Source organism: Acanthisitta chloris, unplaced genomic scaffold (assembly GCF_000695815.1).
Source record: "Acanthisitta chloris isolate BGI_N310 unplaced genomic scaffold, ASM69581v1 scaffold27632, whole genome shotgun sequence".
NCBI lineage: Eukaryota > Metazoa > Chordata > Aves > Passeriformes > Acanthisittidae > Acanthisitta > Acanthisitta chloris.
In genome coordinates, this window is record NW_008662584.1 from 41,049 (window position 1) to 55,108 (window position 14,060).

Sequence of the window (14,060 nt, forward strand, 5' to 3'; positions counted from 1 at the left end):
GAAGTTCCTCTGTAAAAGGGCATTGAATTTCTCTCTTTCTTACTGTGGGAAGAAGAGCACCAGAACTCATATTCACTGCCTTGTGCTCTGCAGAGGGATAAATATTTAAACAAATGAGACCAATGTAAGTGTGAAGAATATCTCGTACCTGTATACACAGATTTGGTTAGCTGTAATAGGAAACATTTGTTCCTATAGTCTCCAAATCACAGTTGGTTTTCTTCCTTTTGGAAGTATGAATTTGGCAAGTATCTAAGGGATGCTTTTCCAGCATCTTGTTTGTTACTGGTTTCACCCAATTTAGGGCAAATTGCATTTGCACCCTATCTGGCATTCTTCCTTGATCTTTCAACCATTTTGGGTAGTAAACATCCTTGCTAGAAGTATATTCTTATGGAATGCCAACTCTTCTGCTTCCTGCAGCCAATTAAGATTTTTTTCATGTTGGAATCCATGGTGCTCTGGGATGATGGCTAGAAATTTTTGTAGTTAACCTGTGGTTAGCTGCCTATTTTATGGGAAACAAGCAAATTTGTTAGGTTTGTTTAAACTAATGGTGGGCTAATCCTAGAAACTCCTTGGTTTCTAGACCATCGTGCATACATTGGAAAATCATGTTCAAGAGCACCAGCAGTTTCAGGATATGGTAAAAGCCCTAAGCACTGAGCTGAAAACTGTCTCTGAGGAGCTTGCTGATCGTGAAGGACCAGCAATGGGACCACCATCAGCTATGCAAAACCACTTGAAATCACAGGTATGTTATGTTGCCGGTGTTGCATCATGGAGAAAGGGTCCATGCCCTAGAGATCATCACATTTATGAAAGGGAACTGCTAATGGTGTTGAACCGAAAAAGAAACCTTTCTAAAATAAAAAAGTATCTATGGTGTTCCTTTTATCAAGGTAATTGTAGGCCTAAAACCCCTCTTAATGAACTGAGGGAACCTTTACTGTTGGCTGAACTGAAGGTAGAATTATCCTAGCTCAAGCACAGAGGCTTCTTCTGTTTGGTTGGTTGGGATTTCTTTTTTCCTCTCTGGGCATAATGAGGAAGGTGATCATTAAATCTGGTGTTAGTAAGTGTCTTTAAACTAGCCAGTGTTGAAAGCTTAGAAAAATGTCAGGGAGCCAAGTTAAGTTTTAAGAAGTGTCTTTCATGCATAAGTAGACATTTGTTTGCTCTTTGGCAGAATGGATGACAGTCTTGTAGCTGTGAGTGAGAGTTAGTGGAAGCTGAAACCATAGCTTGGATATGGATCATGGCAATTCCCCTCCTCCAGAATTTGCTATACCTCTATCTAGCCAGTGAGAAGGAGTAGGAGAGGAGTGGGGGGATTACCTGTGCAGAACATGAAAGGGTCATCATGTACCACACAGTGTGCTATTAGATTATTTTAGCATTGTGATGCTTATAGCTTCAGGTGTTCTCTGTACATAAAAATTACTGGCTCAGTGTTTAACTGCCTGCAGCAAACAGGTCTGCATGTACTTTTCAACACAGTTTGTTGTTCACAACAAATATTTATGGGTTTAGCAACTGACTTTAGATCTTAGCATTAAGTATACTGAGTGAAGATACTTTTAAATAAAATGTTTTCTTCATGTTTAAAGGAACAACAAGGACCTCTTAGTCGATGTGAAGATACTTTAAGGAAGATTTTGGTTTTAGCAGAAACTGTTAAACAGAACACCTCTTCACCAGGACAGAAGTTTATTAAGGATGAGATTGAAACACTTCAGAGTGAGCACAGGAGTCTGGAAGAAAGACTTGAACATGTCAAGGAAAAGAAGGAAAATATTTTCAGTGAAGCCCTTGAGTTAAAAGATGAGTTTAGTAATGAAATACAAAAGGAAGATGAGGCAGATACAGTGCTAGAAAGAGAGATACCAATTGCTTCAGGTGCTCATGTTGCTGCGGAAGAGAGCCCCACAGCAGTGGAGCTGAAGGAGCCTCTGGAAATGCACGATGTGAGTTTATTTTTTGACAGTAATGACAGTGGAAGACTGGCTAAAGGGGCATCTCTCTCAAATGCCTTCTGTATATTACATCCTTAATGTCATTGAAAATAAGCCTTCTCTAAATATCTGTATTTAAATCAAAGATGTGGAGAAGAACTTCTTTAACTTGTTATAACAACCTGCATATAGCTTTCTTGTGCCCATAATTAGAGCAGGTGTCCTTGGTCAGGACACAGTGAGAAGGTGTATAGATGAGAAAATTGCAGACACACCTCTGCCAAAGAGCTCTGAGAGCTCCTCTTAATCCAGTAAGACTTTTTTAGAATGGCAACACAGCATTTCTCCTGTTTGTTTTCGGAGGTAATAATTTTTGCCATTTAGAGATCTAATGTTAAAATACAACATTTGTGGTCACACAAGGTTTTCTTTTCTACCATTTCTCTTAGGGTCAAGATGTAAATGGAAATATGTCAGAGAAGGAGAAGCAGAATGATCTAGTTTTGGAGGAAAGCACTGTATTGTCAGACAGCCCATTGCAGGGTGTCCATCACGGCAAGGACAGATTGGCGCAGGCTGTTCAGGTACCTGACAAATACGTCCCAATGCACATCAGTGTGTGTATATATATATTTATCTGTCTGTTCACTAGAAATGCATATGTAATTCCTTAAAATCTGTTGTCTTACAGAGACATATTTTCCTTATCTGATGAAAGGAATGATAAGTAGCATTCTCTAAATCATCCCCTCGGTCTTGCTCACATGAAGTGTGCAAGAGATCAGTAAGATGGTCTCTACAAGCTTCCGAGGCCTAGGACCCACTTTTTCCATGATGTGAAACCTACCACGTATCTGTGATTTCATAAAGTCATGGAAATGAAGGATAGTTTGGGGTGGAAGGACCTAAAAGATCATCTAGTTACAACCTCCCTGCCATTGGCAGGGACACCTTCCACTATACCCAGTTGCTCAAAGCCCCATACAGCCTGGCCTTAACACTTCCAGGGATGGGGATTCAACAGGTTTTGTCACTGTAGATAATGGGAGGTCACTAACATGGACATGCTGATCTTTAGGAGACCTCAGGCCATTCACACTGCTGATGACTCCATGTGTGCAAAGCCGAGAGAGTGATTTAGAGTACTCCCTCATTCACCCGACCATTGAGTAATGACAGTGTCTGAGAGAGGTGACCATCAAAATTTGTGAGTGGAAACTATCCATGCTGGGATTTCTGGAGAAGGTGCAGGGTCAATAGTTAATAAAGGTGTCTAAGCAGAAACTTATATAACCATATGAAAAATCGTATGAGCACTTAGTTTGCTTTGTCCTGAAACTGTTTCAGAGTGGTTAAGGTCCTGATATGGCAAACTGATCTGAGCAGCCTTTTCCTTCATTCACTAAGCTAAACTGAAGATCGAGTAGACAGATTGTGGAGTGGAAAGTTTCTCAGCAAACTTAGATTCTGAACTGTGTCTTTCACTGATTGTAAACATTTTGTATTTTTCAAATCAGGTGAAGGCTGATAAGGAGAGCCCAGGTATGGACAAACATGACAGGGTCGGAGAGGATGTTCTGGACAGCTTGGTTCTGGGTGATGATGCAGAACTGGAAAGACATCAGGATGGTGTTGGCATTGAAGGTGATGAAACAAGAAAGGAAGCCCATCCAGCAGAGGTAACTGGACATGAGATTACACAAGAGGGATTTAATTTGAGGTTTATGTATACAGTTTGGTTGCAGTGGGGATGATACTACTAATAAATAAGTAATAAAAACCTCAAATTACACTGAGCTAATTTTTTCAGATGTGTGGTATATTTAGTGTGTGTTAACTCACTCAATTCTTTCCTATACATTTAAAATTGCTATAGAGATACTTTTTTGGCATTAGTGGTTTTGTTGAGGGTATTGCATTACAAGGGATATTGCACTCTAAGTCACCTGGATGTATTGTGAAGTCTTCTGACTGTTTTGCTTGAACACTATTATTATGGTGGAGTCACTCTCATTTCTGTGCATTTCTTATTTACATATTTGCATTGCATGTGTGAGGCTGCACTTGAGGTGCTGTGCCCTGTTTGGTGCACCCTGGTACAAGGGGAATTTCAACAAACTAGAGCAGTGTCTAGGAGCTGGAGACATAATGAGTGGGAAGAGGCCAAGTTCCTTTTGGAAGGGAACTAACGGGGTCTCTTTGCTGTCATCCCCTCCCTGAAGAGGTGCTAGAGAGAAGACAGACTCTTCTCAGACCTTCAGTTTTAGCAAACTGTATGAGATGCTGAAAGCAGCGTAGTGCTGATAAGATGAGCACGGTGTACACTCATGAGCTTGATAAGAATTGGGGTAAATTCATCCATCCTGGGGTGTGGGTGAGCTACTTTGAATGCTTGTCCTACCTGACTTGCAGTCACTAGCTCAGGTACTAGCGCGAGGTCCCCGACACCACACTCGTCACCATGGTCATGCTGTAAGGATTTGCTGTTCTTTATTTCATGTAGGTGGCTGTTTTATTTTCCTGTCCCCAGATGATAAACAATCTCAGGCAGAACTCAGTCAGCAAATACCTCAGCACACATATCCAGCACACCTCCAGGCTGCCCACAAGAATATCCTGCCTGGTAATTGCCTGGGTATCTAACCCCAGACTGTCCACAGCACAAGCACAAGGTTGGAGCCTTAGGGAAAAGCCAAACCCTTTAAAAAAATGCATTCAACACTGCATCCAGGGGTGCACAGGTCAAGATCCCTGCTAAGAATAACGAAACATGAACAGCATAGGTCAGAGTGTGAGCACTTGCAATCTGCAGTTTTTCCAAGCATGTGTAACTGCTTCTCTCAGGTGCTTGCCTTTGCCATGACCTTGCCCACAGTAAATTATGAGATGTCACTGTGGTTTCCCTCATTTTCCTGTAACTGAGGGTTTCAGAACTTTGTCATCTCAAGCACTGCGATTACTACTCAACATAGTTGATTAGGGCTTTTTGATAACTTGTTCATTTATTTTTTTTTTACACCAAAAGGAGAAACCTAGTGATGTGAAAAATTGGTCATGTAGAGATGATGTGGAGCAGGTTCAACAGAAGGTGTGCTGGAAGACTCAGGTCCTGGAATCTGCAGCAGCTGGGAAAGATGGTCTAGGATCTAATCCCCCAGTTTCTGCACATGAGGTAACCCACAGTTTGCTATTTCAAGTGATGTTTGCTACTTGTTCAGTTTTTGTTTCCACATGGGCTGCAGCTGAAGTCGTTTTAAAAGAAGACACAATTACGGTCACATCAAAATTAAGACCATTGTCTGTAGTTCTTACTTATGTCATGATAGTTTTGAACTTTATCCAAAGTGCTAACCACATCATACTTTTCAGTGAATCTGTTCAAAAGAGAGTTCAGACTGGTTTTTAGAGCCATCATAATCAGTCTTTATGATACGTAGAGTTTCTTTTTAAACTGTTAACCAATGCAACTTATTTCCATGTTATTTTAATTAGTTTTGATAGTCTTTGCTATCATAAGGGAGGCAGATCAGAAAACTGAAATTCGAGGGAGATCCAGGATAAGAAAATAAATTCAATAAAATTGAGAAAGGAGAATGGATTCAAGCTGAATGCATAACGTTAGTAAATGATTGTAAGTCTATTGTTCTTTAAGAGTAAAGGGGTTAGATCACAAGTGCCCCGTGACTGCTGACCTTGGACGCCACATTCTCAAACTGAAGGTAGGGCTGGATCTAATCTTCAAGTTAAATCTAGAGGCAGGTCCACAGCTGGTCTGTCCATCAGGAGGTCTTACCTGGGACTTGCAAATGTGCTTGAACTGAAAACCCCAACAAAATCTCCTACAGGTCTTGTGAGTCTGGAGAAGTCCCTGCTGATTGGAAGCTAGACAATGTTATTCCAGTTTACAAGAAGGGGGTGAGGGAAGACCCAGAAAAGTACACACTTGTTAGATTGACCTCAGTTCTTGGAAAAGTTATGGAGATCATACTGGATACTACTGAAAAGCACTGAAAGAACAATGCAGTCACTATGGAGTCATTTAGGCTGCAAAAGCCCTCTAAGGCCATCAAGTCCAACCATTTACCCAGCACTGCCAAGCCCGCCACTAAACTATGTCCCCAGATGCCACATCTAAATATCTTCTGAATCCCTCCAGGGTGGTGACTACACCACTTCCCTAGGCAGCTGTGCCAGTGCTTGACAACCCTTTCTGTGAAGAACTTTTTCCTAATAGCCAATCTAAACCTCTGGTGCAATTTCTTCTTGTTCTGTCGCTTGTTACCTGGGAGAAGAGACTGACCCCTACATGGCTACAACCTCCTTTCAGGTAGTTGTAGAGAGGTCCCCCCTGAGCTTCCTTTTCTCCAGGCTAAACACCCCAGCTGCTTCTCATAGGACTTGTGCTCCAGCCTCTTTCCTCACCTCTGTTGCCCTTCTCTGGAGTTGCTCCAGCCCCTCAATGTCTTTCTCACAGTGAGGGCCCCAGAACTGAACGCAGACTCGAGGTGCTGTCTCACCAGTCTGTATTCAGGGAGACAGTGCCGTGGTGTGCATTGAGAACATCACACAAACAAGAAAAACGTGTACACTGCAGTCCTGAGGTTTTTCTTAGTGTCAGGACACATGCTTTTCTGTGTGCTTTGATGTGTCGCTATTTTAGTCTGATGAAGTGGATTTCTTCCTCACACTGATAGCTTGGTTGAGTTTTTCTGCTTACTTCAGTTCTATGGCATTCCAAAGTCTTTTAAGCTGAAATTGATTCAAACCATTATGGATATGTACACAGAGAAAAGAAAAGTTGTCTGATTGACTGTTTTATGAGCAGTCCCCTTCAGTTTTGACTGAAAATAACCTGAAGAGCTCAAATAAATAGAACTATTCTTTTCTGACGATATGTACAATATGCTGCATGTTTCCCACACTTGGAAGCAGGTATGTTTTGGGTAACTCATGACCCACAGAGATAACAGTGACAGGTTAAAAGTGATATGGCTGCAGGGATGGCTGGCTACTTCCTAGTCAAACAGTATCTAAAGTAGCAATGCATTAACTTTATCAAACAAGAATTTTTTATTGTTGCTCATTTTAGATGTCAGTACCATGGAGAAGCTCACACTGTAGTCATATCTGTGTATTTGTATGCATTCACTCATATAAAGTCTGTATGTGGAACATATCACCAGATATAGACAGGTACTGGGGGAAGGAAAATGCAGATGGATTTTTAAGGTATTGCCATGTAACCCAATTTGCCTGTGACATTTGATTGATATTGTTGTCTGCAGTGGCTGAAGGTGATGTTAAACCTGGCCCACACCCCAAGTGACCTTCTGTCACTATGGGAGTCGGCAGCAGTGCCAGGGACTGGCTCTGGAGCCTCCCAGTCCCTTCTGCACTCCAGTTGTGACAGGCTCTCGCTTCCCCCTAGACTTTGGTTAGCCCTTGGGGCAGTAGCAGCCATGGCTTCATGTCACAGCCAAGCTGCCTCATGCATGAGTTGCCCTGTGAAGAACAGTTGAAGAGACGTCCTGGTGAAGAACACAGCAGTGCAGTGCAGTCAAGGCAGGTGCTGAGCAGAAGGAATGTGGGTGTGAGGAGAGGTTAGTCCTATGGCTATGTAAGGAGAGAGGGAGAAGACATGATGGACCTGTAAATTTATCAGTAGCAGAGGTGAGTACAGGGAAGTTGTTATGTGAAGATGGGGATATCAGAGTTTCAAACTTAAACTGATGGGCAGAGCTTTCATAGCTGTCTAAGCTGTGCTGGCAGGCCAGGGTGACTGCAGAGGTGGGGGGTAGTGATGGAAGTTTCAGCCTCAGGGTCCTGGTTGATGCACAGAAGCTGTGGGTGAAACCACAGCAGGATTTAGGCATGGCTCAAATGTGGAACATAGTGCTGCATTCAGAAAACTTACTGGTTTAGGAGCTTCAGAAATAAGAATCCTGTTTTGTGTTGTAGGACACAGGTGCAGAAGTGGGTGTCCAGAAGGAACTATTTCCTGGAGTGCAAGTAAAGAGTGAATATTTTGAAGAGGAACAAAAGGTCAATGAACTGAAAAATGAAGTGGCTGAACTGGATATGGTGCTTATAAATGAACAACTAAAAGAGCTGGAGGTATAGAAACTGCAAAGCCATTCCTCACTGTTAATGTAGTTCACGTAACAGAATTATGATTCACTTGGGCAAACCAAAATTGTTGCATATAGTCTTCTCTGAGGTTTGCCTGCACGATTAGTCAGTTTGTCTACAAACACTGTGTCTTCATGCAAGTATGGCCATGTAAATCCTATGATTTGTACTACTCTTCTAGAGGGTGGTAGTAGATACACCTAAGATTGCACATGTGCTTTCATGATGTGCACAGGCATCCATGTTCCTGTGCATGTGGCCGAGCAGGTGTGTGTGTCTGTCTGTGTGTGTGTTGGAATCTGCATTTAGCTGTGTTTTGTGTTTAAAGCCAAAAGTGTGGCAGATCATCCTTTAATCCCCTCTCTGCTGTGGTCTTGATTGTAGGATTTACAAACTGAGCTGGAAACATGGAAGGCAGAATCTTTGTGCCATGGTCAAGAAGCAATTCCCAATGCAACAGGATCAAACACAGCAGAGCTGCAAACCACGGAGCCTGCAGTGCCCTGCTGGGACAGGCTGCTTCAAGAGCTACATGCTGTTAAGGCAGTGAAGGAACAACAGTACTGTTTAATTAGTGAATACCAGAAAAACCTTTCTGCAGTACAGGCCTCGATGAAAAATTTGTCAACTGAAAAAGATAACATAAAAATGTAAGTATAGTTGAGGATTTTGGTTGTTTGCAGAACAAATACTGTCCTTGCCTGAATTTCATGCCATGTTTCAGTAATGCTCAGACAAGAATATGATGCTTTATCCACCTCATTAACATTGGAGAGCAAAAGAAGTCTTAAAGGTTTGTAAGCTAAAACAGCCTTAAGCAGAAGCATTTCTGTGGTTCTTTGTTATCCTTAAGCAACATCCACTCTTTGTTTTTTAGGCAAAACAAAGAAATTGTTGCTGGCCTCAAACCTGTATAAAATCCATCTTCAAATATTTTTGCAAAAATATGGCATATGTGAAGTATTCATTTTTTTAAGGACTCACCAGTTCTAATTTTTTTCTGAGTGAAATATCTCCTTGCTCTGGAAACTGACTTATTTGATAGGAAAAATTCTGTGGCAGTAATTAGGTCTACAATACCAATTCAGAGGTAACCAAGGCACACAATATTTGCTGTGTTTTGTGAATAGTCTTCAAAACATAGAACTAGTTTGTTAGAATAATGTGTCGAAGTAATTTGAAAATCTTTAAAATTTCAGAACTAACTTGTTAATTTACAACAGAGATTGAAAAAGAGAAGAAAAATTTAGCTGCTAAATGTATTTTATGTGGGCATTTCAAAATACTTCTGGAAATAAAGGATGAGTAGATACATTCCTCCAAAATAATCTTGAAAGAATGGGAATTTTTGTAGGGTTTTCTAATAACTAAGTTTTATCTTCATTACAAATCAGAAATTACCATAAAATGCTGTTAATTCACTTAGAGGTGACATAATACTATCGATCTTTAGAACTTTATTTATTGCTAACTTTAAAGGGTATTAAAGTATATTAGTATATGCTGCAATTTTAGAGAGTATACAGTAGAATATACCTCTTCTGCACAGATATCTAGGAATAATGGATGCTGCACAGGTGAGCAAGAAATGATGATACTGCAAGTGTGACTAGGAATTGTGTGAGAGAACGCTGAGATACACTTGTGATTGAGTGAATGAAGTGAGTGAATTGTTTGCTAAACAGTGACATTTGTTTTTAAAAATGTCTGGTCTGCGTTTTAAGAGGGGTTTTCTGTTTTAAACACCACTGATATTTTTGACAGGGGTCCTATGAACAACACAGCTCTCCTGCAGAAAATCAAGGCATGCATAGAGTCCTTACGAAAAGAAAGAGATGTCTTGAACCAGTTGCAAAGTCAGCAAGAAATTTTATCTCAGCATTTAACATGCATGGATAGGGTATTGACTGAGAGCCACATGAGGCAGCTGGAGCAGTGGTGGCAACACATGGAACAAACAGTGCAAAAGAAACATGATCAGGTTGTGGCAGAAATCGACGAGTTTAACCTGCTCATGAATAAAGCGCAGGATATTCAGAGACTGATACGAGAACAGTATGTACAAGCAGAGTCACATTCCTCAGCTGCAGGAAAAGCCAAAGACCCTCTAATTTGGACCACAGAGCTACAAGACATTAAACATGGACTTTCTCTATTAAAAAGAAGGATTGAACTACAGATGAAAAGAATTTGGAGTGACCAAGAGAAGGTAGCTTTGGAGAACTCTATACATGATTTGCAGAGCAAATTGGAAGCACTATCAGCGCAACAGACTCCTCAAGAGGATATTCAGATCACTGGTCCTGCTCTCATGAAACATGAAATGATGAAGAGGCTGAAAGAAAATATTTCATGGGTCAAAGATTCACTGTCACACCTTGATCAGAAAGCAGCACTTTTCCCCAGTGATGTCAAATCACAGATCAGAAGTTGTCAGCTTATGAGCAAAGAAGTGGCAAACAGAGAGCCTGTGATTGTGTCACTGGATTATGGGCTCCAGCACATCCTTCCCACCTTGGAGCCAGAGGAGGTCTCTGATATGACCTTCCTTTTACAAACATTGCAGAATTCATACAAGACTCTTGTTTTAAAATCAGCTCAAAGATTGCAGCATTTAGAGCTCCAGCTGGTGGAGAGGCAAAGACTTACTGCAGAAGTAGAAAAAGTTCACTGTCAGCTTCAAAATGCTGAGCTGCTTGCCAGGCCTGACATGAACCAAACCAGCACATGCTCAGAGTTAGTCACTCAACAAGCCATTTTAAAGGAAATGTTAAAGGACATACAAGAAATAGAAGGGCTTATCTCATCCCACTGTAAAGATAGTCAGGTCACAGCTGGGGAGCTGAGCCTATCCGAACAAATATTTTTGACTGATCAGTTAAGGAGTCTGAAGAATAGAGCAAGGAAGACACAGAGGCAAATACAGAGTAAACTTCATGAAGCAGAAAAGAAGATAGCTGTCTACGGAGAGTTTGCTGAAGGAATAGCTTCATTGCAGCAAGATCTTAATAATCTACAGGATGGTGAAATGAACCTGAAAGAAGATGAATTATTAGGTGCCCAGCAGGGATTGAGGGAGAAATTCAAAGCACTTAAAGAAAAAGTATTAGCTTTTCAGTCAAATTTGTCACAAATAAGAAAGTACAAAGAAATCTTTGAGTGTGTAGGTCTGAAATGGGACTCACTGCAGCTGGATGAATTGCAGACTAATTTTTTTAAAATTAAAAATAAAATTAAAGGAAAGCTAAGCTACTTTGAGAATGCTGCTCGGGAATGGGATAAGATTCAAGTACTGCTAAATGAAATCCAGGCTGCGACATCCACTGTAAGAAGAGAAGCTAACATCCTAAGTGATAGCTCTAGCACCTCTCCTGCTGTGAATCTCGTGTCTGCACAGATTCTGTTGCAGACAGTTCAACAAATCTTGTACTTAACCCAGGAGGCAGCAAATCAAATAAACAAAAATGAGGTCTTTGATACAGCATTCAAAGAATCAAAGCAGAAAGGAATAAAGAGCCTGGAGAACGATGTTGAGAAATTGAATCAGTTTCTTCAAAACTTGATCTCTGATCTCCAGTGTGTAAACAAGGAAGATACCCAGAATGAAGTAGAAAATATATTCCGCATCACAAAGCATATTGAGTCAGAGTTGCAGCAGCCTCTTCTGATAGACGTAGAAACAATGCAGGCCGAAAAGCTGCGTTGGGAAGCAATTCAGAATATGATGCAAGAAACTTTTTCTGCTATTAAATGTACCATGGAAAAAGAGAAGGAAAACCAAGAAGAAAAATCTCTTGCTGCTGGTATAGAAACAAAATTAGAGGCACTACAAGGCCATGAAATACAACTGAAGACAGACATTGCTGCCCGTGTTGTAAGTATATTTAATAGGCATATGTCTTTCCCCAGTAGTTAGATTAGGGATCTGTGACTAGTGTTTATATTTTCATTACCTATGTCCTCCTTTTACTCTAATAGCTGCGTTGGCCCATCATCATCTCTGCATTGCTAGGTATGTTGGGAATCATGATAGAAACTAAGGATGCAAAGCAATTAGTTGTGTTCAGTTTGATTATAGCCACTCAGTGGGGATTAGCACAAGAGAAGAAAGGTAAAGGAGAGGAAGGAAAAGGTTGTGTTGAAATGTTCAGCTGAAGAGAGACAGGGTCCAGTTGTCCTACCATTATTCTTGGGTCTGATTTTAGGTAACATCTTCAATAGTGACAAGGATGAAAAAAGACAAGCTCCTTGTTTCTACTGTAAAGAAAAGTTTTACCAGTTGGGAATGATCAAGAAGAGTAAAACACAGGTCAAACCAATGTGATCAGGCTTCAGGAAGAGTGAGCAAAGAAAACGCAGCTGGGATCCCAGGCTTTAACACAGCTATATAAGATATTGCTGGAGGATTGACTCAAATTTTCAGTGCCTTTGTCTGGAAAGGTTCACTCGAACTGGAACTGATGCTGTTAAACAGATCAAGAATGTTGAGGACAGTTAATAGAACAGAATTTGCTTAACCTGGTGAGGTGAGGGCAAGTGGGAAATCTAGCTAAGAAACATAGTTAGGCTGGAGGCAGGCTTAATGAGTGGAAAAGGACTGCTTAACGTAAAGGGCAGTGTTAATACAAGGAGCAAGAGTTAATGACTAAGTTTGTTGGAAACCAGAAGAGTGATAGCAGGGAGGTTCTGGAACTGTGTCCTGCTGAAAAAAGAGATCAGTAGATACAAATGAGGAAATAGGAGGTAGTAGCTATAGCAGGGAAAGGGACTTAGAATCCCTGATGGATTTATGGTCCTGCTGCCAGATTTCCAAGTTTGCTGCACTTGATTTTTATGGCTTGAGTGGAAAGCACAATGCCAAAATTTCTCTGCCCTGTGGGCATCTAAGTGCTGACGAAGTCACACATTCTGTGTAGAAACACATACAAAAAGAGGGTTTAGTGAGAAGCAGTTTGGTAAGTTGTAGTGCAGATATCCTCTGGAGCAGAATAAAGCAACATCATCTGGGTTTTCCTTGTCTGAACAGGACATATACTGCCATGTTCATGAAGGAATCTTAGGCCTCTTCTGTCCTGCCATCCTTCTGTCTGGACATTTCCAGTATAGGCAGTTCACTCATAACCACTGTCCTGTGGCTGAGGGCGATCAATCCACAGGTTACAGCACTGTTCTGTGACTACCTAGGTAGCAGTGTGCATTTGCCAGGTGTCCTCTCTCACCTCCTCAGGCCACTTCTGGGAGCATTGGTCTCAAAGACGACTGTGTGTGACATTCTGTGAAGAACATCCAGGTGATACAGAGGAGCACAGCAGCCTTTCTTGATTGTTCCTTTGTCTTTTTAATGCTTTCAGAGTGCTCTGGAGGAGGCATGTAGAATTGGAGAACTTTATACCCAGGCTGTCCAGAGGGCTGCCAGGCTCCTCGAGGACTATGAAGCTCAAGTCCAGGCTGCCACAGCGGAGCTCAGTAGTTCAGAGGAGGTCCATCAAACCCCACAATGGAAACAAGAAGAGTTCAACTCCGCAAAGGCTGACATAGAAAACCTGCACTCCAAGCTGAAAAACGTAGTGAAACCAGGAGACAAAGTACTTCTGGAAAATGCTTCAACAGAACTGATTGATAAGAGTTTGGCATTAAGTAAGAAGGCGCAAAGAAAGGAAGCTGATGAGCAGAGGTATGTTTAAGAGTTCTTCGTAGATCATGTTCCTTGTTATGAGAAACATGATTGAAAATAAAGGCAATGTTGTTTCTTCTCTGATAGAACCAGGTAATTCTGCAGAGAACAGTAAGCATTCCTGTTGTTCCCAGATCTGATTGTGATGCAAGGAAAATTTCCAGAGAATAAGCATATTGCTACTAATTTACAGTGCAATCATTTCATATTCTGAAAAGCATATGTGGGGCTTGACTGAGGGTCACAAGGGTGCCAGAATCAGAAAAGCACACATTTCCACAGTGTCTAGTTCAGTATCGGTG

At 41.3% G+C, this 14,060-nt stretch overlaps 1 protein-coding gene across 1 annotated transcript in view; it reads left to right on the forward strand.

Moving 5' to 3' along the window:
* The window catches only part of LOC103798401 (nesprin-2-like), a gene marked incomplete at both ends in the record, with an annotated part of 53,827 nt that extends 40,069 nt beyond the window's left edge, over positions 1 to 13,758 (forward strand). The window contains 9 exons of the mRNA XM_009070658.1: positions 590 to 754; positions 1,611 to 1,967; positions 2,405 to 2,539; positions 3,473 to 3,634; positions 4,981 to 5,127; positions 7,914 to 8,069; positions 8,469 to 8,734; positions 9,849 to 11,958; positions 13,436 to 13,758. Of these exons, the coding sequence (XP_009068906.1) occupies positions 590 to 754; positions 1,611 to 1,967; positions 2,405 to 2,539; positions 3,473 to 3,634; positions 4,981 to 5,127; positions 7,914 to 8,069; positions 8,469 to 8,734; positions 9,849 to 11,958; positions 13,436 to 13,758 (3,821 nt within the window). The remainder of the gene's footprint in view (positions 1 to 589; positions 755 to 1,610; positions 1,968 to 2,404; positions 2,540 to 3,472; positions 3,635 to 4,980; positions 5,128 to 7,913; positions 8,070 to 8,468; positions 8,735 to 9,848; positions 11,959 to 13,435) is intronic.
* Between the last annotated feature and the right edge of the window lie 302 nt (positions 13,759 to 14,060).